The 25954-nt window shown below is 43.3% G+C and overlaps 2 protein-coding genes across 13 annotated transcripts in view; one reads left to right on the plus strand and one right to left on the minus strand.

The window, feature by feature from the left end:
- LOC135109639 (uncharacterized) overlaps positions 1-1905 on the minus strand; it is a 5793-nt gene extending 3888 nt beyond the window's left edge. The window contains exon 1 of the mRNA XM_064021116.1: positions 1771-1905. Coding sequence (XP_063877186.1) covers positions 1771-1865 — 95 coding nt within the window. The 5' untranslated portion in view covers positions 1866-1905. The remainder of the gene's footprint in view (positions 1-1770) is intronic.
- LOC135109638 (5-phosphohydroxy-L-lysine phospho-lyase-like) lies at positions 1592-25656 on the plus strand. 12 transcript variants are annotated; one of them, XM_064021109.1, is made up of 14 exons: positions 1592-1714; positions 3349-3702; positions 11418-11948; positions 12818-12945; positions 13141-13303; positions 13413-13555; positions 13864-14003; positions 14589-14671; positions 15238-15371; positions 15650-15724; positions 19638-19782; positions 24040-24139; positions 24370-24558; positions 24779-25656. In XM_064021109.1, the coding sequence occupies exons 3-11, from the start codon at positions 11584-11586 to the stop codon at positions 19691-19693; spliced, it is 1287 nt and encodes a 428-aa protein (XP_063877179.1). In that variant the 5' UTR covers positions 1592-1714; positions 3349-3702; positions 11418-11583; the 3' UTR covers positions 19694-19782; positions 24040-24139; positions 24370-24558; positions 24779-25656. The 12 variants fall into 12 exon arrangements, with proteins under 12 accessions (XP_063877179.1, XP_063877175.1, XP_063877182.1 ...); XM_064021105.1 differs by lacking the exon at positions 1592-1714 and adding an exon at positions 1778-1913; XM_064021103.1 differs by lacking the exon at positions 1592-1714 and adding an exon at positions 1896-2036.
- Positions 25657-25954: the final 298 nt, after the last annotated feature.

The following is a 25954-nucleotide window of genomic DNA, read 5'->3' on the forward strand; positions in this document are numbered from 1 at the left end:
GGACAATGAAGGAACCAGATGACAGCCACCACCAAGACAAGGCATTATCTTTCCCTAAGAAAAAAATCTCTATATTATTGATTTGACGTGCAGGTTATTTCATAAAAATTTAATCCTAATGTTACACGAGACTCTTACTCGTAAGAGGATTTCTCATCAGATTTAATTGTAAAGTTTCTGACACGGAATATCTCCTATTGTCATTCTCCTAAAGGTTCAGCAAACATCTCTCTTAATCTAAAACAACGCTCCAAACAATGACATTCACAATACATATCTTTGCAGATCTTATAAATACAAATCAAGAAAGATTTTTCGACAAAGTAACGTTCTACTTAATGAGTCACTTGTGCACTGTATGGAAAACACTGGGTGCCAGGGAGGCCAAAAACAGATAAATAAGTAAATGAATGAGAGAGAGAGAGAGAGAGAGAGAGAGAGAGAGAGAGAGAGAGAGAGAGAGAGAGAGAGAGAGAGAGAGAGAGAGAGAGAGAGAGAACTAAGAGGACTCCTGTTTGTGACCTTGGCTGATTATAACACCCTCGAAGACCAAGAGCTTCGTGACCTTGACACTGGAGAGGCAGCGAGCAGCAGCACAGACTTGAGAGGCTTCCCGCTACTCCTGACACAAAGATGGTGATGATGATAACTCCTTCCGGTCCTCCTCTTCCTCCTCCTACTATCACATTCGTTACTGCACACTAACATGCCATTATTAAATTGCTAATTCTATACGTTCATGACTGCATACTCTTTAATCTTTGACAAGGCATGAAATTAGCTGGGAATTACAATAAATATGAAAACGTATTATTCTGTATTGCACCCTCACGTATACTTGCATTGTTTAGCGCCTTAAATCATGTATGGTAACTGCACTACACATCATAGGGTATCACTCGCGCTCCTTTCACTAACACAGCCTCATCTTTCCTCTGCACTACTTTTCTAAACATTAGCAATGAGTGTTCCCTTCACTTCCTTGACACCTTATACCTTAGTCATGGGAAAGAAGCCCCAATAAGGTTAAACAAAACGTTACCCAACATTCCTAGACAGTCTAATGTGAAGCGTCGAAAACATTACACAGTTTTCACCTCCACTGTGCATGAGAGAGAGAGAGAGAGAGAGAGAGAGAGAGAGAGAGAGAGAGTGTGTGTGTGTGTGTGTGTGTAAGAGGGAAGGGGGCGGGACAGGGGGGAGGGAAAGGCTATCGGATGAGTTATCAATTTATTTCGTTTCCTGCAGCTGCTTACTGATAAAGTAATCGAATTATAATGAAAGCACTCCTGTTTCTCACACTGATATTTTATTTGAAAGATGGAAGATTCTCTCTCTCTCTCTCTCTCTCTCTCTCTCTCTCTCTCTCCACCGAAATACTCTGAAATATTTTGAAATCCTCTCGAATCCTAACCCTCCCTCTGCTCCTGAACGAGAGAGAGAGAGAGAGAGAGAGAGAGAGAGAGAGAGAGAGAGAGAGAGAGAGAGAGAGAGAGAGAGAGAGAGAGAGAGAGAGAAAATTTTTTAAGTCTACACGAATAAAAGAAACCGTATGTAGGATATTCTGACAGAAGGCTGTGCACCGCTGCCAGACGAAAGATAACACCATAACAACGGTACGAAACGCAAATTACCTGGGGAAGACGTGAAGAGAAAAGAAAAATTATTAGAACGACTTGAAAGAAAGAAAGGAAATCTTCTGCTGCGTAGGAAGGTAAGTATACCCAGGAGGGTTCCCGGTAAGTGTAGGCGTACAGGTATATGCTATACCTCGTGAGTTGCGTGGCGGTGAAGCAGGGGAGGTTGAGAGCAACTGAGAGCCACGAGTCGCCAGCCGCACCTCGTCTCACTTGCTCCCAGTGCATCTTGGCTCTCTGTGAAAGTGGCTACGTGACGTTCTCTAGCCGCGTCACGTGCGTTCCCTTACCTTTCTATATCTGATTCAAAAGGAAGAGAGTTTAAGAGATTCCCATCAGACTTAATAAGCTGCGTGTAAGATCTCCGCGTATCACAGAGATCTCCCATTACGGAAAATGGCAAGGAACATATATGTGTTTGTACTTTCCCGCCGTTTTCTTCGTTCCTGAGGTGCTGTGTTATTCATGTCAAGGACGTTTAGTAAGGCCTTTGTTCACGCGGACAATTGTAAAAAAAAAGTTACAGTTGTTATTTAATGAAGGTTGTGTGCCTAGCCAATAACTGGTTGCATAGCGGGTGACTTCCCTGTTTTTTTTCTTTACCTTTTTATCTTAACTCTTGATATCGATTAAGTTGCATAAGCATTTATGTAATACCTCTTTTGCAGCACTCAGTCACGTATGTGTTGTGGTAATCGCTGAAGATATATATTTTATGATCACTCAGCAGTTATGACCAAGCACATGGTTTCTTGAAAGTGCAGTGCATGAATAAATACATATATCTTTATATGAGGTTATGTCATAACGCTTACTGCTGACCGTGAGTGTCGGGAGCTGCGACAGAGTCGATCCGTCTCCCTCACTTCCCTGAGATCAACTGAATCTTGACCTTTATTTGAAACATTTCTCATCAAAACTAATTTGAAAGGCCACCGAGATTAGCTAGATTGTCATGTTAGTTTTGTCATTAGCGATGAATTATACAAGTTAAACTATCGCTAAAACCACGAACACAGCATTAAAAACACTAACAAGATGCTGAGAGGTTTGAGGATGCCGTGTGAAGTGTGCGCATGAGTCGACACATCACCAGATCATGCAAAAGAGCTGGGCCATCTCCTCATCCCACACGGCTACAAACAAGGAGACAGGTAGCCTTGAATAAGTGACGAATGTTGAGAATACCACTGTTATCAAGCGGAATCTATAAAGTGAATTGTTTATATAATTCTGGCTAGAGACGTGGCACACCGCACGTGTACCCACCTTGCTCAACACCGTCACCCCCGCAACTCTGAACTTACACAAGCACGTGTGGCGTTCTTATAAATAAAACCTCTCCTTGACGTGCACAGCGAGTAACAGCAACACAGGTGCAGCAGGAAACGGACACTCCTCTCTCTCTCTCTCTCTCTCTCTCTCTCTCTCTCTCTCTCTCTCTCTCTCTCTCTCTCTCTCTCTCTCTCTCTGTGGGGAGGGGGGTGCCACTGATTCACCCTCACACACGATGACAGAGCCATACACTGTCATGACCGCCGCGTTTAGTGGATTGGTAAAAGTCGATCACACACACGATACACAAGTGTTTACTTCACATGGGCGAAACATGCATGGGAATATAATAGTAGTCTTGTATTGAACGGATACTTCATAATATACAACAAAAATAACACGATTACAAAATAATGATTTATCATTATAATTCCAGAAGCTGCACTTGAAGATGTACTGCAACGAGGAATATTTGACTTGCCATATCCCTCGAACACCGGTGAAGACAGCGGACTCAAAACAGTAACAGCAAAGTAGTGCCAAGTCTTCTAGCTATTATCAAAAGACCGGAGGAACTATTGTTGCTGGAAAACGACACATGTGGACCATGAGAGGATGGCAATGGAGACCCTCAGGTGCTGGGGCGGTGGTGGCATGAGGCCGCCTCCGTCATCGCCCGCCATTCCACCTCACACCACCTCATGACCGCATACGCCCGCTACCTCACGCCAGGCGACCCAATGGAGATGTGTAAACCATACCGACCTGGCAGCGGCTGCAGACACACAAGGTTAGTGCCCCTAACTTACTTGCAACTCTACCAGACCCAACTAGACCCTACCAGCCCCGCCGCGCACACGCAAACCCGACACCACGACAGTACTATACTACCCTGCTGTACTGACTTACATTGCCGGGATTAAGGGACACACTTTGCAAAGCATATGCGTGAAGGACACTTGACTACTGGAGAGATGTGACACTAAGCTAACCATCGCCCCGCCCTTAACATTGCTCCAACGTAACTCAATGGAAGGTTGTGTCACTCTTTGTGTTGGATGATGGATGTAAGGGAGGGACACACACACACACACACACACACACACACACACACACAGAAAGCTATAAGGCACGATTTCTTTAGTTAATTTCTTCTAATTTAAGTGGAAATTATAAAGGTTTCATAAGTACGTGATAAAATTCACGCTGACTTTTCACGTCGTTCAGAGTACGGAACGAATGTCGTCTCGTAATTTCAAAATGGAACACATCATTTTAATATTGTAGGACGATATTACGTAAGATGTTTACAGATTCTCTCTCTCTCTCTCTCTCTCTCTCTCTCTCTCTCTCTCTCTCTCTCTCTCTCTCTCTCTCTCTCTCTCACTGTACCTAAATATTCTGAATTAAATTAATTTATCTTTTGGAAAGAATTTAATACTACTACTACTACTATTATTACTACTACTACTACCACCACTACTACTACTACTATTATTATTATTATTATTATTATTATTATTATTATTATTATTATTATTATTATTATTAACCTTAACGCACTTAGTGTAAATTAAATAATTTGCAATAGTCATTCATTTACGATTGTATTATGGATCTTATTTCGAAACACACACACACACACACACACACACACACACAGAGAGAGAGAGAGAGAGAGAGAGAGAGAGAGAGAGAGAGAGATTGTAAGAGTAGGGAAAGACTATCGTACCGCACAACAATATGGCATTAACTAACTATATATAAACGAACACAGCTGATATGCCGCTGCTTCAACCACCACCATCACCACCACTAAGAACTTGGCTCAAGCGCTAAATGAACCAACCACGGCGGAAAATAACGAATATTTGGCAGCGGCCGGGACAGGACCGGATCGACAGGGCGGGCAAGCAAGCAGGCAGGCACCTTCAAGCCAGCGGGAGAGGGAGGGCGGAAAGGAAGATGACGAGCAGTTCTACTTTCTGAGCCGGATTCTTGAGCAGTATTTCCATTATCCTAACACTTGTGCAAAAAAATTGAATGTCGTCATGTACTGTGTGTGTGTGTGTGTGTGTGTGTGTGTGTGTGTGTGTGTGTGTGTGAGGTTACATAAGTTGCTTGAATTCATTAGGGAAGGTTTTAGTTCTTGAGAAGGTCGCGAGTTCTTGAGGTCATGGATTCTTGCGAAGTTGGTATGTTTTGGAGATAAATTCTTGAGTAGATCGTTACTTCATAAGTTAGTAATAAGCTATAAACTCGTAAGTTATTTATATTTAGTACATAAAATATCGTATTTTTTTTTTGTCAGTCAACATTGGTCGTAAGTTCTGAATAAAAATCAACATACAGTATCGTAAGTTCTACATAAATAACTTAATAAAGTACCACCATGATCTGATCGCACGGGAATCTCCACCACTGACATAAGGGTGTAAATTGATCGATCGCTGATTATGATTAACACACATAAAGATCAGTGCTGCGTGCTGCACTGAAAAATTTGCTCTAGATATTCCATCCAGGTGTAGCAAGTGTTGAGTCAGCTGTCTGGCGAAGAGAAATCCACACTCGGGCGCTCACGTAACCTGTAGTGCTTTGAGAAACGGCGGCTTATGTAAGCGCGTGATGACGACTTTACGTAACCCAAACAAGATCCCCGCGGTGTGCACATTGTTTAGTGTGCACATGTATGTACTTCACAAGAACACACGACACTGTCATTGTACCGTGTGTCAGGGAAAATGTTTGCAGCCCTAGCTTACCTAACCAGCTTCACCCCCTCCACTCCAGAGTGCGGGCGCCCCATTCTGGCCCCTCCTCCCTTCCGTCAGGTTCCCCGGACCTCTCCCCCGCCTGTGAGGTTACGTAGCTTGGGGAGGACGGTCGGTGGCCCGCGAGCCAACCAACCAGTGTGCATAGAGGCGCTGGCCTGACACCTCTACTACGCTGCGGCGAGGGGTGATCAGGAAACATACGAGTGAAACGTGACTGCTGTGAATGTAAAACTGGCACTTACCAGCGAGGGGACGAAAAAGGTACAGTTCAAGTGTGAATACCGACGGAACTCTGATAGAAACACAGATCTTGAGAAAAGATTGAACAATACCAAGAAACAAGTGTTTAAACGGTGAAATGTTCAATAATAGTGAATTAGTGTTAAATGTGCGTTGGCTGCGTGATTCCGATGGGGGGGGAGTGAAACGTGTGATGTAACTGGAGAGGCACGCTTGAGTCTTTCCCGTGGTCCTCTCCAGCTGTGGTATTGATCTACGGACTCATTACACACACACTCAACTCAATCTCCTCAACATTCGCGTCCCGCCGCTTGGAAGTCCGCGACTGGCAGCGCCGCCTTCTGGATGCATAACGGCTTTCTACTGCTGCGGAGAGAGAGAGAGAGAGAGAGAGAGAGAGAGAGAGAGAGAGAGAGAGAGAGAGAGAGAGAGAGAGAGAGAGAGCACAATACTTGCGGTAACTGTGTAACCACCATGTCCCTTTTGATCTCAGGAAAGACATAGTTGATCTCCGTGATCAAGGAGTGGTGAGCGTGGGAGAGCAGCCCTCTCCCTCTCCCCCCGTACAGATAAGTGTCCTCAGGGGCGTTGTCAGAGCGAGATATTGACGTATCTCCACCCTTTTACCTCCCGCTACAAGCAAACGTAGGTTAGCATCTCTACACCTACCACTGCTAACGTTACTTCTGCGCTAAGCAAGATTCAAAGACGGATGAGCTAAATTGGTGGTGGTAAATCATTGTAACCGACACATTTTCCTGAAACTCACTCGAAGAAAATGGTAGGAAGTAAGAGAGAGAGAGAGAGAGAGAGAGAGAGAGAGAGAGAGAGAGAGAGAGAGAGAGAGAGAGAGAGAGAGAGAGAAAAGAGAGATCGTGCGTCCTCTCTCCACGTGACTAGGCGGCTGCACGTGTCCCCCCCATTCCCTCCATCTCTCCTTCTCCCCTCTCGCTCTCTCGCCTGCGCCGTCTACGGTTGCCTGTTGCCTGAGTTGCCAGTAAGCCTTCTCCTATTAATAGAACCCTAGCGTTTCATAAGCTTGCTGTTTATTGCTACGTATATACATTATATTACTGGAGGTTTTTATTTGCTACTATTTTCGAGAACTCGTGTTTGTACCACTTTCTATGTGCGAATGTCACTGGCGTCCTCAGCTCTCTCTCTCTCTCTCTCTCTCTCTCTCTCTCTCTCTCTCTCTCTCTCTCTCTCTCTCTCTCTCCGCGGCATCGACAGCCATCCTCATCCTACACGTGATTTTTTTTTTCCGACTTAGTTCAGTCCGGACTGCTTTCATACCAGTGAACGCAACGGGTGAAAGGGACAGACTCGGTACTTATGTTAGTGGCGAGTCAATAGGAAGCTTTGAAAGAAAATTAGATTTATTGATAGGCATGATAGGTGGGTGTAGGAATGTATACTTCAATGAGGGACTGCCTCGTCCAGGCCTAACAGCATCTTGTAGCTTCTTTGGTGTTCGTGATATGTTCGTGGCTTTATACGTCCACCCTCCCCCCCCCCCCGAAACATACCAGAAGGATTATTATGAGACTGCTGAGAGTTGCGACCTTAATGAGAGAGAGAGAGAGAGAGAGAGAGAGAGAGAGAGAGAGAGAGAGAGAGAGAGAGAGAGAGAGAGAGAGACTTAACAGGTGAAAAAAAAAATACATACCATATATTACGTAGGCACCGTAACCATTACTATTACCAACATAGCATTATAGAGGTCCAGCGTGACCAGCTCTCATCGCCTCTTTGATCGTTGCATAAGTTGTTGCGGAACCTAGGGAACAAGTCTATGAATACGTGGCTCTTATCAATACAACATTTTTAAGAATATTGAGCAACTAGATGACGTGAATCTGCTTACTGTGGCTGTGAAAGATTGCTTAGCTATTTGCGGTGTGGTGTAGATTCCCTTTTAACACATCTAGTAAGGGAAGCAATGTGCGGCGGTTATACAATAGTGGTGTGTTAGGTAATAAGGAGGGAGCGAATGGTGGGTACGGCAGTGATCCCAGACTGTGGTTCACAGGCCACGCGCCGCGCTCCCTGCACTGTTATGGAACCACGGGGGACGCCTGATAGCATTGCACTGGGCTAAACTGGACTGTGCTGGACTATACTGCACGTTTTCTTCCTCGGGAGTTAAAATAATATATATTTGTTTTCACTTGAAAATAATTACGAATACGTGTTGCACAACCATGCAATCTGGCTGCACACCATCACACCATTATACATATTTCAGTATCATACAAGAGTGTGTAAATTATGATTGTTCATGTATTATTTACTTATCACTACATCCCTCTGCAATTACAACCAGCGGCCTATGCGTACCGAGCTTCCCAATGGCTGGGGCCTGTGGTGGGATAAGATAACGGGCAGCAGTGACAGGAAGCCGCCTTACCGCCTTATGCAAGGTGCGGGAGGCTTCGCGGCTGCTGCACGCCTATCAGACAACGCAAGGTTGGGGCGTCATGTCACCTGATTAACTTATTGTCACCCCGCAGCTGTCTCCTCCCCCCACTCCGCTATGGTGCCTCATGTACCCACGACCGACTGTATTACATACCGTATCCGACTTGCCCCTATTTGTCTCCTGCACTTATCTTTACTGTTTTCAGAAGCTGCGGCTCTTGGGAGGTTAGTCCAGTCACTCCAGTGGCTTGTCAGCACTCCTGTGCTTCTTACCATCGCGGTCAGAGGAAAACTATATTTTACTTCGTCATCGTGCACGTGATTAGTGCAGCATGAACTCACGGTCCTGTTGACAAACATGAAAAGCAAGGGATATTATTCTTATTTGCCTCGGCATCCTATTTCGACGACATTTTAGACGTTTTAGCAGTTGAAGTGATATTTTAATGAGGATTTTACATTCATCATCAATCTGAAAAGCGCCCATGAGAATCTGACTAGTAATCTGTAAGGCGTTTCGAAAGTCTTTATGAGGGAACGAAGCGTTTCGTGCCAAGATCCGTTATGCTACTCAACGATTGGCTGCATCCAGAGACTTGGCCTGCAAATCAATATCCTCTCCTTCTTTGAGCGGGAGTTGTTAGGCTACACCTCCATTGTTACCCGCAGATACACAATAGGCTTGAGTCCCAGATGAGGTGGCATGATCATGGTGGCGAGCCAAACAAAGCAAAGCCTGGCACCAATTACGACGCACGCTGGGCTGGATTTTGAAACACTTCCTCACATACTGACGACTTTTAAGGGCCAGAGATTGTTAGTCGAGTTCTCATGGATGTTCTTTTCCCACTTGATATGCATAATCCTGGTTTCATTCGCTGTTATCATGAAAACACCCTTGGAAATCATAAGGGGGTCTGAAATTGTAGGAGTTCGCTGTCTTTGATGATGTCGTCATATTTGTTATTGTGATATTTTCTGAACGTTTAAGTAGAGAGAACAAGTGAAACCTTACTGACTTGATGTAACTCCATGGCAAAGTAAAGGCTGACTGCAGATTGACTTAACCTCCTGACTAAGTAAAAATTTGACTGACTGATTGACTTAATCTCAGACTAAGAGAAAGGCTGACTCACTGACCGATTGACTTAACCTCCTGGCTAAATAAAGGGTTGACTGACTGACTGATATATACTCCTGACTAAATAAAAGACCGACTGAATATCTTAATCCCCGCTGACTAAATAAAAGGCTGACAAATTGACTTAATCCCCCTGACCAAGTAAAGAGTAATTGACTGACTTAACCCTTTAACTGTTATACCAAGTAAAAACTGATTGATTGACTTAACCCCTTAACTGTTACGTCTTTTAAAACTTGATAAAATGTGATGTAACTTTACAGTAATATTTTAAAGACATCACTGGCAGAAAAATAATCCAATAATCCAAACCTTCCAGAGTCTGTAGTTTAATATCAAATCCTTTAACTCTTTCACTGCTAAGACTGTCCTTTGCCAATATTGAGAACACCGTAACGTTTGCATAGACACAAGCATAGAACGCTGCTTGTCTTTCCTTAAGCTACAGAGAATGTGTATGAGAAACTGACACAAAAATAAATCTAAAATAAATCCAAACAGATGGAGGTGATTAAGAAAGTTGTATAAATAGCAGTAATATGATTAAAGAACAGGTGTCATATTGGTAAGAAAGAAAGGTTAAGTAACAGGTGCCGTGTTGTCATCTTTGCTATTAGTAGCGAAAGATTTGCTGCGTCATAACATACTTATAATACGGTGCCGCTACATGCAATGGGAGAAGTACTGGTCGTTGCGCTGCATTGTACTGAGTTCCTTCATCTGAGAGGGTTTCCAATTGCAGCAATGCCTGTTTGTTATCCAGACGTTCTTTGCTGAAGTACAATGTTGCGTAAGTGGACACCTGATCCTGGCCATCAATACTCCTTTGTGCTGAGAGAGAGAGAGAGAGAGAGAGAGAGAGAGAGAGAGAGAGAGAGAGAGAGAGAGAGAGAGAGAGAGAGAGAGAGAGAGAGAGAGAGAGAGAGAGAGAGAGAGAGAGAGACTTATGTATGTAGGTTAATAACGTGAAGAATATGCAGGGAAAAACGAATAAATAAGAAGTAAAACAGGTAGAACGAGGGCGAAAAGAAAGAAAAGACGAGAGAGAGAGAGAGAGAGAGAGAGAGAGAGAGAGAGAGAGAGAGAGAGAGAGAGAGAAAGAGAGAGACTTGCGTATAGGTTCTTAATATAAAGAGCATGCATAAAAAAAATAAAACAAGGAAAACAGGTTGAGCTAAAAAAAAGAAAAAGAAAAAAAAGAAAAGACGGAGGAAAATAATACTGAAAAAAAAAATTCAAGACAGAATAATAATAAGGTAAAGGTCAAAACATTATAATTATGAGACAGAAAAAAACTTGATCAGGATAAGACGCACGCACACGTTTGTAACCAAGAGACCCTAACAGACTCATGGTAGTCTGAAGCGATGCGTGTCACTCTTCAGGCTGAGTATCGAGGGGCAAGTTGTGAGGCTGTATAGGTAGTCATGAGTTCTGTGGCTATATAAATAGTGATTAGTTCTTCATCTACTTTAAGATCTAAGGCTATATAGGTAGTAATTAGGTCTTCATCTAAAAGTTCCTCAGTCTTTATATTCGTGTAATCACCTAAATAGTACGTTTCACCATCACTACCCTTGGGCTGTATTTTGAAACACTTCAGGCTTCCATCGGGAATTATCAAAGGCAGTAAAGATGATTAGTAGGGTTTTCACTTTTTTTTTCCCTTTCTTATGTAGAATCCTTGTCAAACTATTACTGCAATCATGCAAATACCCTTGAAATTTTCAGTAACCTTCACTAAAACCTGTTAAGCGAAGCAATAGATGAGACGCGGAGACGTTTGAGAATGCGGTCCTCTGGTAGCTACAACTGGCTGACCTTTAGTGAAACTATATATAAAGAAATAAAAAGGTTAAGTGACTGCATGCGTGTCGCCTTTAAGTCCCTGCTAGCACAGTAATGACGGTGTTTTGGATTCCTTAGCTAGCAAAGCGAGGAACGAGGACAGGAACAGATGGATGCCAGTGTGCGGTGGTGGCGGCGGACTGACAGCGGCAGCGGTCATGAACGCAAACCCAGAACTTATTAAGAACCTCTCTGAGCTCTTTTGATCCCATCGCCTGACCTTCACCCTCTCCCATCCTTCGTCATGCCTCTTAACTCTGAGAAGTGGTCAAGGAAGAGGAAGATCGACCATGGGAGTGAGTGGAGGCCGCTGTATATGCATCCCCGACCTACCGCAAGGGGAACTGCGGGCGCGGCGTGCAGCAGTGCGGTGAGGGAGGCCACAGGGAGTAGGGAGGAGGGAGCCAGTGCCTTGCACAGCAGTGGCGCCGGTGACCTCTCCTCTGTGCCAGCAGGGAGAGATGAAGGAGAAGGAATGGATGAAGGCGCTTTTGGAGTGGCAGCGGGTGGTAAGCTGAGTGGAAGCAAGATCGGCATGAACGTTCGGAATTCTTCAGCCCTGCTCCCCGACCCAGCCCACCTGCCTCACTACAAGCTAGTCAAGCTCTTGTAAGTCCTTGTGTATACTTAGAAGGTCAGGAGTTCAATGCCGACTTGTTGGTAGCTGGTGTTGATGGACGTGGGTGTACTGACAATGGTGCTGCGGTGTGGTGTGCGTACATGATGGCGTCCTCGAGGATAATAAACCTTGGCTAGCCCACCTCCGGCCTGGCGGGTGCACGCTCGGTGCTTTTAGTTTCGTAGTTTTTCCTTTCCTCCCTTCAGTTATCCACTACGCTTCACTAGTGCTTGTTTACCACGCTGCCTCTGAGGGATAGGACCACTCACTGCTCAGCCCGTGCTCGTGTGCTACTCTCGGGATAACCAATGAATCTCACGGGGATACTTAGGCCGTATGTGACCAGTCCATGTCTCAGTGGCTTCCGGGGCTCACGTTTCGATGTAACTTCTGCCTCACTTCTGTGCATTTTAAATATAATTTCTTTTCATCCTTCTTCATATTAAAAGAAAAAAATCAACTAATCTAGTAATGATCTACATAAAGTCATGCTTTATGTACTACACAACTTGCACATTTAAGTAGAAATAGCGATAAGTATTGCAAAGTTTGTTCAAGCCCGCTTCAAGCCCGCCAAATCCGGCATTGTGAAATGTTTGGTGGGAACCACTGACCCACATGGGCCTCCACTGCACCACCTCCCCCAGTGCACCTAATCTGCCTTCTATTCACAGTTCATGGTCTCGAAAGTTGGACTTTCACACCTTTATGGCTCATGTTCTCAAGGACTAGACTGGTGCAGGGTGGGGCGCGGAGTGGCGGGTGAACGTCACGCGAGGCGGGGAAGAACTAGGAGGGAGGGAGCGGCCAGACTGGCTGCCCCACATTGCTGATTCATTGTCCCTTTTAACCCGAACAGCAAGTCGTTCCATCTGCAGAATTTACAACAGGACCACAGGCCGCTCAAGATCGTGCGTGCCAGCCACCAGTACATGTACGACAACACCAACTCTGAGTATATCGACTGTGTGAACTTCGTCTCCCATGGTGAGCACCGCCACTCTCTCCTCTGTCTTTTCTTTCCCGTCCGGTCTACCCTCTTCACTTGCTGATGGCTGTAGCGATAATATGCATATTAGACTGAAAGAAACTTGTAACGAGGCGGTGAACTAGACGTGTTAACATGAATCACATTATACCCATCCATGACCACGCATCACTAACCCATCTTTATCTGTGCAGTGGGCCACTGTCACCCCTCCGTGGTGCGGGCCGCCTATGTCACCAACAATTTGGACGCCGTCACGCCGGGCTGGGACATTGACTGGGGCGAGCCCACCTATCCGCAGCAGCTGCGCCGCACCCTGCCGGAATATCTCGACACTTTCTTGTTCTGCAACTCAGGGTGCGCCTCTCACACGCCAGCATGGGTGACAGTATGGTCTATTTTAGCCATCACTATACGCTGCGCTGCAAACAAGAGACGCATCATCACTATATATATTTTTTAACAGATCTGAGGCGGTGGACCTGTCACTGCAGCTGTCCCAACTGTACACGGGCGGCACGGAGGCTGTGGTGACGGATAACGCCTTCCACGGCTCCATTGACTCTGTCCACCACCTCTCCCCCAAAGTGTTCAAGGCCAACAACATCAGTAAGTCCCAGCGAGGTCCGGGAACTCCTGGCACGAGGAGGAAGTCTTGTTTTATGACCGAGGCAATCCGCTTGTTTTCATCTCACAGAGCGATGTAAGCGTCTTTATGGTCTAAATCTGGTGAATCTATCGGTATATCTTCAGTAACATCTTGAACATCCTTTTTGTATGATAGTTAATCAAAGATTTAATTAACACATCGCACATCAAAACAACAAAAAAGTGGTCCACATAAACGTCACGAAGACGTACTTTTCTGTAAGACAGTACTCAGCTGACGTAAACACCGATGTTTTTATCTCACGCAGCCAAGGCGGACTGGGTGCACATCATACCCATGCCGGACCTGTACCGGGGGGAGTACCGGCGGGAGGATCCGGCGGCGATCGACAAGTACCTATCGGAGGCGCGGGAGGTGGTGCGCAAGGCGCGGCAGGCTGGGAAGAAGGTAAGCAGTGATTCCTACACCACCCACACCAACTCTTACATCACTCAAGGGGCCTTGGTCCGCACCACGCCTCAGGAACATGTGTCACTGGTGGCGTGGAAAAAAAAAAAAAAAAGCAAATTCTTAATACGCAGCGTGCGCACTTCCGCAGTAATTTCTCACTGTTTATGTAGTGTTTTTATCCTTGCCGTGCTCTAGTCAACATTCGGCGTAAGGTTTTGGACGCCCTCCCTTAGCACAGCCACGAGACTTGTCTGGTATTAATTTATTCATAAATTTCCGATTTTATTTTCTCATCGAACACAACTAGCTAGTCATAATGGATTATGCGATTTAAATTATGCTTAGTTTATCGGCTGTTGTTATACTAAAACGGATTTTATTTATTATTTTTTTGTCGTTTCTTTTGTTTCTAACAATAAATTTATACCTTGAATATATCTGATTTACCTTGTATATCAATTAGGATTTTTTAACATTTTCCTTACCACTGTTGTGCTTCTCTGAATAATTTAATTCCTGTGAGATGTAAACCTAACCTAACTAGGTAGTACACGCGGGAGACACTAAAGCCTTCCCCCCCAGGTGGCGTGCTTCATCTCGGAGCCCATGCTGATCATCCCGGGCTGCATCATGCCGCCGCCCACGTGGCTGCAGGAGGTCTACAAGTGAGTCTTGGGGGCCTTCATATGCACTCCTTTCTCACTAGCATCAAACTAGTGCTGCGAGTTATTATTATTATTATTATTATTATTATTATTATTATTATTATTATTATTATTATTATTATTACTATTATTATTATTATTATTATTATCATCATCATCATCATCATCATCATGAGCAGCAGCAGCAACAGTGGCACATTTTTTTCTGTATAGATGCAGTGATATGTAACTATGGGTTTCAGTTCCTTACAACCAGACATATATAAAAAGAAAAAAAAAAAATTGTAACTACAGAATTTCGCATTTCGTCATTTAAGGATATTTATTGGTAATTACGCCATTATAGTCAGTCATGTTTCATTAAGTTTTCTTAGGCCCTCCTTCCCTCCCTGACCTCACACTTCTCCCTCCTTGCCTGACATCTCACCTCGTTCATTCTCTCTCTACCTTCATACTTCACAGTTATATCTACCCACCATTCCTGTCTGGTTCTCCCATTCCGCCCAACTGACTGTGTCCATTTCTGTCTGGTTCTCGTTCCCCGCCTAACTGAGTGTCCCTGACAGGCTGGTGCGGGAGAGCGGGGGTCTGTGCATCGCTGACGAGGTGCAGACGGGCCTGGGTCGTCTCGGGTCGCACTTCTGGTCCTTCCAAGCTCAGGAAGTCCACCCAGATATTGTCATCATTGGAAAGACGATTGGTGAGGACACGTTTGCAATACTGAGCATAGCTTGAGAGGCGTGTGTGAATTGTTGATGTTACATTCTCTCCTACTGTTTCTAAAATTCGAATCTTTTCTACTGAACTCTTTCTTAGAAGGGAGGCAATTAAATTATTATTATTTTTTTTAATTATTGTATCATTTAGCCGGTCTTCTTTGCATGTGAAAAAAAAAAACTACGAAGTGGAATGGACAACACTTGAATAGTCCTGTTACAAATGGATCAAAAGCACAATGTTTCCTGTCTCTCCACGCAGGTAACGGCTACCCCATGGCGTCCTGTGATAACCTCCAAGGAGATTGCGGCGGTGCTGGGAGATCGCGTCAAGGAGGTAACTGTCTGTCTGTCTGTTAATCCATCATTCTCTGTCCGTTTGTCAATCTGTGTCTGCCAATTTATCGTTCTGTCTGTCTGTGTCTGTCAATCTGTGAGTCTATTTGTCAGTTTGTCAGTCTGTTTGTCAATTCATCACCGCTTGGCAATCTGTGAGTGTTTGTCAATCTATCAATGTCTCTCTCTCTCTCTCTCTCTCTCTCTCTCTCTCTCTCTCTCTCTCTCTCTCTCTCTCTCTCTCTCTCTCTCTCTCTCTCTCACCTACTCAGCTCTTAGTCTGTTTGGCCGGCACGGATAACACATTTCCGTTCATAATGATCACGCACAGACAGACTCGCCACCGAGGCGATTATTCATTCAGTGAGCAATGTAAACAAATACTTAGGCAGTCATCTTGTTGCCTCATAAACTCCCGTCTGCATGATGCCCTGGCAAAACAAAGGCTTTCCCTTGAGGTCAGTGAAGGAGGATTAGACCAGATGCCATATCACTGGGCTTAGGGCGTCTTGGTGGAGGATCTACGCTGTGAAAGCAAACCAGGGTAAGTTTAATATTCCGAGTCTGCATCTGGTCACAGGCTATGAGATTTCAAATGAATTACTAGGTAGTCTTTGTTTTCGCGTCGCAGTCTAGTGCACAATATTCCAAGCACAATCTGGGCAGTTCATTACATCTCAGAATGATTATACTGTCTTTGTTTTCGGGTTGTCTAGTGCTGCTTTCTGGAGAAAGAAAAGGAAGGGTATATTATGCGGCAGACTGCCAAGGTCACAGCAGCATGGTAATGAATGCTGCGGTGACAGGGATGGGAGGGCGCCACTCCAACTGCTGCGTGCTGGGATCGAACGCAGAACCTTTTTGGCTACGAGTCCAACATCCCGAGAGAGAGAGAGAGAGAGAGAGAGAGAGAGAGAGAGAGAGAGAGAGAGAGAGAGAGAGAGAGAGAGAGAGAGAGAGAGAGAGAGAGAGAGAGAGAGAGAGAGAGAGAGAGAGAGAGAGAGAGAGAGAGAGTGTGTGTGTGTTAAGTGCTGTGAGGCCAAACACATTATCTGGGGGCAACAAACTTGGCTATTCAACTAAATTTGTACCTATGTGTATCCAAGGCTGTGTGGGGAAATGCTTGGAAGAAAATTTTAAATAAAAGAGTTAGGATCGTGAAGGATAGTACAGGATAAAGATGCTCTGTAAAGGCAAAGCAAATTACAAACGAGTTTTGTCTTACAAATCAGTTTGAACCCATTTGTACTCAAGCTTACAGCGGAAAGCCTTGACGGAAACAAAAACAAGCAAATGCTGTGAAGGCAAAATCATTACTCCGCCAGGGTACACCGAACTTCTTGGTCGCAGTCAATAAGTTTGTACCCATTTGTACCCACTGCTGGCTGGGGAATTCACTGAGTCATGCTACCCGCAGCGTTACATACCAGAGACCGGTAACTAAAACGCTACTCTCCCATCAAGACTATTTAAAGGCCAGAGATGTTAAGTCAGGATCTTGTTATTGAACACTAGAATTATGAAAACATCCCTGAAAATCCTAAACGCTGAAACATTTGAGAATGTTTCATTCTTAAGCCAAACCTTCTCATAACGCACGTTGCGGCAGTTAAAGTCACACAAACGTGCTTGACATCTTAAGGAAACTGCAGATTCTGGGGTGAATGTCCTCTGTCCGTCACCATCTCCCCCTTTTAATGTTCTACGTCATGCCGCGTTACATAAGAAAGCATTTACACGTCATAGAAATTGACATCAGCAGAGGGTGACTGTCGACTAAAAAAACAAGTGGTAGCAAGAAATCACATGTCTCTTCAAGCGTAGTGAACTAATTATAATGCTGGTATTGATCATAAATAACAGCTAGATGTTATCAGAACGTATAATACATGAAAGTGATTGAGTTGTAAGGATATAAGTATTATTTTGTAGACTGGACTTTCTAGAATCTAGAACGTATTTGAAGCTACAAAGAAAGGATAACAGTTACGTAGTTCCGTTTATACAAATTAAGATGTCTCCGATAAGAATTGAGTCTTCTTAGTTCCTCTTTTTCTTGTTGCCTGCTTGAAAACGATAGAAGTGAAGTTGAAATATGCGTATATCTTGCAAAACAAGAGAAAATTTAACAAACAATATCGGTGTCTCAGAAATAAAGAATACATTTTCTACTGTAGACATTGATTGATTGATAAAAAAAAAAAACTCCGCAACCTGGAGAGAGAGAGAGAGAGAGAGAGAGAGAGAGAGAGAGAGAGAGAGAGAGAGAGAGAGAGAGAGAGAGAGAGAGAGAGAGAGAGAGAGAGAGAGAGAGAGAGAGAGAGAGAGAGAGAGAGAGAGAGAGAGAGAGAGAGAGAGAGAGAGAGAGGATCATATGAATAATCTATATAACGAAAAATAAAGGTTACCGAATGAGATCAAAACACTTTCTCTCTCTCTCTCTCTCTCTCTCTCTCTCTCTCTCTCTCTCTCTGGAGTGCGGGGCGTTACTGCGCGGCGAGTCACTGACTTGCCTTTATCTAATCAGGAAAGTTAAAGGATAAATCTGAAGAGTCTATTTCTACATGAGTCTTGAATAAAAATAACACTTTCCTAGTATTGGTCGTGAAAGGAATATTGTGCGCGTGGTTGAAACGAAGATGGTGTGTGTTTTTATATATATATATATATATATATATATATATATATATATATATATATATATATATATATATATATATATATATACATAGAGAGAGAGAGAGAGAGAGAGAGAGAGAGAGAGAGAGAGAGAGAGAGAGAGAGAGAGAGAGAGAGAGAGAGAGAGAGAGAGAGTAATAACATCCACTCTTGAAGAAAAGAATAGAAAGAATAGAAATGTTTGAAAATATGGCTTACCAGATTTTTATGTAGGAGACACACCGGCCAAGGGCAACAAAAATCTCACCCCCACCAAAAAAAAAAGACCCACTGAGATGCCGGTCCCCGAATAGGGCCCAAAGCGGTAGTTAAAAACTGAAAGATAAAGTGTCTTGAAACCTTCCTCTTGAAGGAATTCAAGTCATAGGAAGGTGGAAATACAGAAGCAGGCAGGGAGTTCCAGAGTTTACCAGAAAAAGGGATGAATCATTGAGAATACTGGTTAACTCTTGCATTAAAGAAGTGGACAGAATAGGGGTGAGGGAAAAGAAAATCTTGTGCAGCGAGGCCGAGGGAGGATGGGAGACACGCAGTTAGCAAAATCAGAAGATAAGTTAGCATGAAAATAGCGGTAGAAAATAGCAAGAGATGCAACATTGCGGCGATGAGAAAGAGGCTGAAGACAGTCAGTCAGAGGAAAGAAGTTGATGAGACGAAAGGTTTTTGATTCCACCCTGTCTAAAAGAGCGGTATGAGTGAAATCCCCCAGACACGTGAAACATACTCCATACATGGACGGATAAGGCCCCTGTACAGAGTTAGCTGCGGGAAGGGTGAGAAAAACTGGCGGAGACGTCTCAGAACATCTAACATCATAGAAACTGTTTTAGCTAGAGATGAAATGTGAAGTTTCCAGTTTTGATTATAAGTAAAGGGCAGACCGAGGATGTTTAGTGTAGAAGAGGGGGACAGTTCAGTGTTACTGAAGAAAAGGGGATAGTTGTCTAGAAGATTATGTCGAGTTGATAGATGGAGGAATTGAGTTTTTGAGGCATTGAACAATACTAAGTTTGCACTGTACTTTGCTGCCACATCTGTGTGTGGAGTACAGTGTGTACTGGAGTACACACTGTACTCCAGTGACAACAAAAATTTGAGTAATGTATGTGCATGTCGCAACACTGAAAATATCACCACGGAAAAAAATAATAATCATAATAACAAAAATAAATAAATAAAATAAATTGAAAGTTAAATTAACTGAAAGTAAAATGGTGTATTTTTTTACCCTTCAGTACAGGTGTTCCCAGGTGATGGATGCTGTGGGGAGCGTGGTGCTGGAGGGGCTTAGGCAAGAACACCTCATGGAAGCAGCAGCCAGGGTGGGGAACTTCCTGCTGGAGGAGCTGATCAGGCTGCAGCACAAGCATGAATATATAGGTTGGTGCAATCCTGCTTAACCTTCCTGCCTACCTGTTTAATTATCTGCCTACTTATTCAATTATTTGTTCTGTCTATCAACCTACATACCAACCAATCTGTTTTATTACCTGTAATGTCTGCCTGCCCTGTCCTACTTAGCAAACTACCTGCCTGTCTATCCCATTTGCCCTAGTGCCTGCTTGACCTGTGCTCTGAGCATCTTCATCAGAACCTCATCTGTATCCATGTGAAAATAAGAATTTAAGAATTAAGACTTTAAGAATCAAGACTCAAGCAAATGCAAATAAAATGTAGATTTATCATCACAACACGTCTGCAGCAGGGAAAGCCTCGTCTTAATTGGACACAATAACAAGCTGACTAATCCTATTGAGGTGGGAATCAAATCTTGAGACAGCTGTGTTCTACTCCTTAGCTTGGGGAGTTGGGCTTTCTCCTGTGTCTGGTGAATTTATTAATCGAATATCCGGCTATATATGCCAGGAGTCATCATGACCCGGCTGTTGAGGCCACAGCAGGCTGCTACAAAATGAAATGTCACTCGTGTATTACTGCCTGGTTCTGTGTAGATCTTGCGTCATGACATCCGTGATTCACTCCAGCTGGTTGTTCTAAATTCCACTAATTGATGAAACCAGTGGATTACTCCTCGATTTATTTAGTATGTCAATTTATCCTAGCTTATGCTACACGTAAGGTACTTGTAAATTTTAACGAACACTGCACCGCGCAGACAATGAGGCACGATGTTATAGACTGTATCGAATCCCTACATCTATCTTTACTGATTACTTCAGGTTGCGGCAGGTCAGTATTGTATCCAATACACTAAATATAAAATATTCTAAATATTACTCATTCCTTCAATTAACAACCTAAATGACGTGGTAGTAGGCAATGTTGTGAAGATTGAGGGAAATGGTGCACTTACTATAAGTTTACACTAATCTGTGCGATAAGCCAGAAACTGATTTTTAAATATGATGATGGGTCGCCGCCACCATGATTCTAAAGTACATTAAATCCGACGACATCTTTCTACCCAGCCTTGCTTCCCAGTGGTGATGGGAGTCTCCCACCTTTTGACCCGCAGCTCATTAATCTTATCTACTGTAACCTAACTCCACTGTGGGAACTTTTTATACCTCGCACTCACACTATAGTCTCCCGGCTAACACATTTTCACAGAATGCATCGCTAGATATAATTTTAAGTAACATAACTTAGCTGTGGTTAGAGCCAGCTGGGAGTGGTGGTGGTTGGGTAAGCTATCACTTTTTTTTTTTATGTAGGAGGGACACTGGCTAAGGAGAAAAAAAAAAAAAAAAAAAAAAAAAAAAACACCGAGATGCCGGTCCCCAAATAGAATCCAAAGTGGCAGTCAAAAATTGAAGGATAAGTGTCTTGCAACTTCCCTCTTGAAGGAATTCAAGCCATAAGAAGGTGAAAATATAGAAGCAGGCATGGAGTTCCAGAGTTTACCAAAGAAAGGGATGAATGATTGAGAATACTGGTCAACTCTTGCATTAGAAAGGTGGACAGAATAGAGGTGAGAGAAAGAAAGTCTTGTGCAGTGAGGCTGAGGGAGAAAGGGAGGAATGTAGTTAGCAAGATCAGAAGAGCAGTTAGCATGAAAATAGCAGTAGAAGATAGCTAGAGATACAGCATTGTGGTGATGAGAAAGATGCTGAAGACAGTCAGTTAGAGGAGAGGAGTTGATGAGACGAAAAACCTTTTGATTCCACCTTGTCTAGAAGAGCGGTATGAATGGAACTCCCCCCCCAGACATGTGAAGCATACTCCATACATGGATGGGTAAGGCCCTTGTACAAAATTAGTAGCTGGGGGGTGAGAAAAACTGGAGGAGACTTCTCAGAATGCCTAACTTCAAAGAAGCTCTTTTAGCTAGAGATGAAATGTGAAGTTTCCAGTTTTGATTATAAGGAAAGGAGAGGCCGAGGATGTTCAGTGTGGAAGACGGGGACAGTTGAGTCAAGCTGATAGATGGAGGAATTGAGTTTTTGAGGTACTGAATAATACCAAGTTTGCTCTGGTCCATTCAGAAATTTTTGAGATCAGACGTCAGGCGTTCTGTGGCTTCCCTGCATGAAATGTTTACTTTCTGAAGGGTTGGATATCTATGAAAAGGCATGGAAAAGTGCAGGGTGGTATCATCAACGTAGGAGTGGATAGGACAAGAAGTTTGGTCTAGAAGATAATTGATGAATAATAGGAACAGAGTGGGTGACAGGACAGAACCCTGAGGAACACCACTGTTAATTTATAAGAACAGTGACCGTCTACCACAGCAGCAATAGAACGGTCAGAAAGGAAACTTGGGATGAAGTTACAGAGAGAAGGATAGAAGCCATAGGAGGGTAGTTTGGAAATCAAAGCTTTGTGCCAGATTCTATCAAAAGCTTTAGATATATGTAAGGCAACATCAAAAGTTTCACCAAAATCTCTAAAAGAGGGTGACCAAGACTCAGTAAGGAAAGCCAGAAGATCACCAGTAGAGCGGTCTTAACAGAATCCATACTGGTGATCAGACAGAAGATTGTGAAGTGATAGATATTTAAGAATCTTTCTGTTGAGGATAGATTAAAAAAACTTTAGATAGGCAGGAAATTAAAGCAATAAGACGGTAGTTTGAGGGATTAGAATGGTCACCTTTTTTAGAAATAAGCAGAATGTGGGAAAACTTCCAGCAAGAAGGAAAGGCAGATGTTGACATAAGCCTTCCGAGGGCTTAGGCCAGCGAGGCCATGGAAACCATCATTGTGAAAAATTTTGATAGCATAAGTAGTCAGAGGGTGGAGGAGAGGGAGGAACAAGCCATGAATCATCCAAGGTGGAGTTTTTAGCAATGGTTTGAGCGAAGAGTTCAGCTTTAGAGAGAGCTGTGATAGCAGTGGTGCCATCTGGTTGAAATAAAGGAGGGAAAGAAGAAGCAAAGTTATTGAAGATGTTTTTTGGCTAAATGCCGAAAGTCACGAGGGGAGTTAGATCTTGAAAGATTTTGACATTTTCTATTAATGAAGGAGTTTGTTGGAGAACCCCACAACAGCTGTTCATTGTGATGCATGCCACTTGAACACTGCAGGCACTAAAGCAGAATGTCTAGTCAGTATTTAGAAATACAGATGTTCTCCCTTCTTTAAACAGTCTTTAAAAGACAATTAGCATAAATTAATATTGCTGCCACAGCACACGTGTACCAACACTCACAGCGCATCCAGCAGAATATGTGAGGCATGTAACCACACCACTCATGTAAGCGTCACACGGCGTTAACTAACAATAAAGCAAACACAAACTGCTCACATCCATGTACACATCACTTGATTCCCTCACACCCAGTGCATGCCTCACATCTGTATCATGCAGTGTTTCAGTCTCGATCCAAAGCCCTGAACCATCCTGAGCTGATCATGTTCACACCGACATTGCAGAGTCTCGTCACATACTCTTCTACCCTGTAGATCCAAATCCACATGCATATTCTGCAAATTCATTTTATCCCTTATATAATAAACATGGGCATCTACTGTGACGGCTGCGTCCTGCGCTAGACTACGATTTCGTTACAAAAAAATGTTTCTGGTTTAATAAATCACATCATTGCATAATTGTGCCGTTACACAATAAACACTGTGTGTGGATTTAGGTAAATCTTCACAGCTCTGCCCATTACTGCATCATTTAACCGTTGACATCAGGGAGGCTTAACTTATAATCCCTTGGTTAGAAACCTCTGCTGTATTACTCCTCCGGTAACTCTTTCCCTTATTACACTTTTGTTTTATCCAGGACCTTCTCACACACCATCCTTTGGTCTTACATATCATTCTCTGGCATGTCTATAAGATGTTTACACTTCAACCATGTTCCCAGCCTTTCCACATGCTTGTCACACGTTATGCATCACCGAGTCAGTCCTAACACACTCCCCCTTCAAGATCCATAAATGATGTCCACTCTTCTTGTTGCTTTGCTTATATATATATATCCTTGATTAGTGACTGACCTCAAACTCCTAATGTAAACATTCTCTGTTCTTCCTAAATTGTCTCCCTATGAATCTGAACTCCTCTGTCAAGTTCTTAAGTAACACTTTCCTGGTACAGTTTAACTACCAATACTTCTGTAGTTAAGGCAATCATTCTGTGCCTGTATTTAAAACTCTAAAAACAGACTATATTAATTTGTTATTTTCTTGTTTGTTGGTGGTTTCCTGCTGCCTTTTCATTGCAGGTGATGTACGGGGGAGAGGTCTCATGGTGGGCATGGAGGTGGTGTGGAGCAGACAGAGCCGCAAACCTGCACAGGAGATAGCTGAGCAGATTGTGAACAGGTGAGGACAGTGTGAGGTGCAGGGTAGATTTAGTGATAATTGAATACAATCTTGCACCATGCAGTCTTTGTATGCATCCACCACTAAAGCATGACTAACTCATAACTGAGTTATAATAGATATTCATTCCTTTATGGCATACCCATACGACAAGAGATCAGTAGAAGAGAAGAATTAAGTGGTGAGACCCAACATAGCCAGTGGTTGCTAACTTTCTACTCTCACGGCAGGATGAGGGAGGAGTATGTCATCCTGGCCAATGAGGGGCAGGAGCGAAACATTCTGATGGTGATGCCGCCAATGTGCTTCACTCAGGAGAATGCCGTCAGCCTCATCCAGCGCCTTGACAAGGTCCTCTCTGAACTTCCCAAACACAGGGTCTCAAAGGAGGAGGAGAGCAGCCTTCTCTCCTACAGAATGTAAGTCTGTACTGTAGCCATTAGCAGCATGTCAACTGATATGAGCTTCTTAAACATTGTAAGTGAACTGGTTAGATATACAGTCAAACCTCAATGCTAACTTAATTTTTTTTGTTTATTTTATTTTTATGCAACTTAGGTCTACAGCATCATTAAGCTTGCCTCTTTATACCCTTTCCTTTCACTGTCAGATTTCACTGAGTGCCATTTCTTTCTCCAGGCTGCCAGGTATGTGTGAGGGTCGCCTGGGCATCATACAACCCCAGAAGGCAGGTGAAGAGGAGGACGATGGTGATGGATTCCAAAATTCCAGGACCAACATGAATCTTGAGTACTCACAAAACAGTTACCAGGACCTCGACTAATACCTCACCACCACCTTTTCTGTAGAGATGTGCTGCGTCCTCATCTCAACCCTGATAACCAACTTTGCTTTACCCCCTTCCTCTCAGTGACTCAAGATGGAGGACAGTATTAATGTGAAAGTGTGAACCATGGAGTACTGACATAACCAAGCGGTGCTCTGGTGTGTGGAATGATGGAATGATTGCTGCCTCCCTGTTGACATAGTGATATCATTCCAAGATTTTCACTTTTGCATGGAAGTAAAACTGGTGTAGACTAATATATGTAGTGGTTGCTCGTCCCACACTCTCTCATCTCCATACATCACTCCGTCCTCCCTGGAACTCTAAGGAATTTGCTCCAGTGATCACATATTTTTTATATGCATTCTATTTATCATCACAAGACTAAGTTCCTTTCTTGATTTTTTTTTTCATTACATCTGAGGTACTCAATGACTTAAAAAAATAACTGGCTCATTAAATGCATTATGTTCTGGATCTTAAGTTCCTTTGTACTATTTTTCTTTAATTTTAAGTATTAGATGATTATTACAATATTCCCTAATGAACTTAATTTTTTCTTGAAATGTATTTTGTTTTTACCATACTTTCCTCTCTTCAGTCTCTTCATCTCTCATCAGTCTTCATGTTCCATATACATCTGACAAGTCTACATCAATGGTATTAACTGTTACGTCGTGTGGTTTAAGATGTTTTGATATTATGGAAACAATAAATCCATGAAGTGTAATGCCTTCTTCCTCCTTCATTACCTTTAGTAAAGTACTCCTTCCCCACCACTGTGAGGAACCACTGAATGCTGTGAATGACCACAGTCAACCACAGCTTTAGACAAATACTTCTTATATCACGTTTTTAATAACCTGAAGGAAGTTCTATACCATACATATGTAATGCAGTAGAAGATCTGTTCAGAAAGTATTTAACCATTTTTTCTTGGAAACCAACTGGATCTAAGGTGCAGAAGTAGCACCACTGCCAGGCATAGCAACAGACCAGGCTGTGCCTGTGTGGTCTTGCCATCCTAC

This window comes from Scylla paramamosain, chromosome 19 (genome assembly GCF_035594125.1).
Source record: "Scylla paramamosain isolate STU-SP2022 chromosome 19, ASM3559412v1, whole genome shotgun sequence".
Lineage (NCBI taxonomy): Eukaryota > Metazoa > Arthropoda > Malacostraca > Decapoda > Portunidae > Scylla > Scylla paramamosain.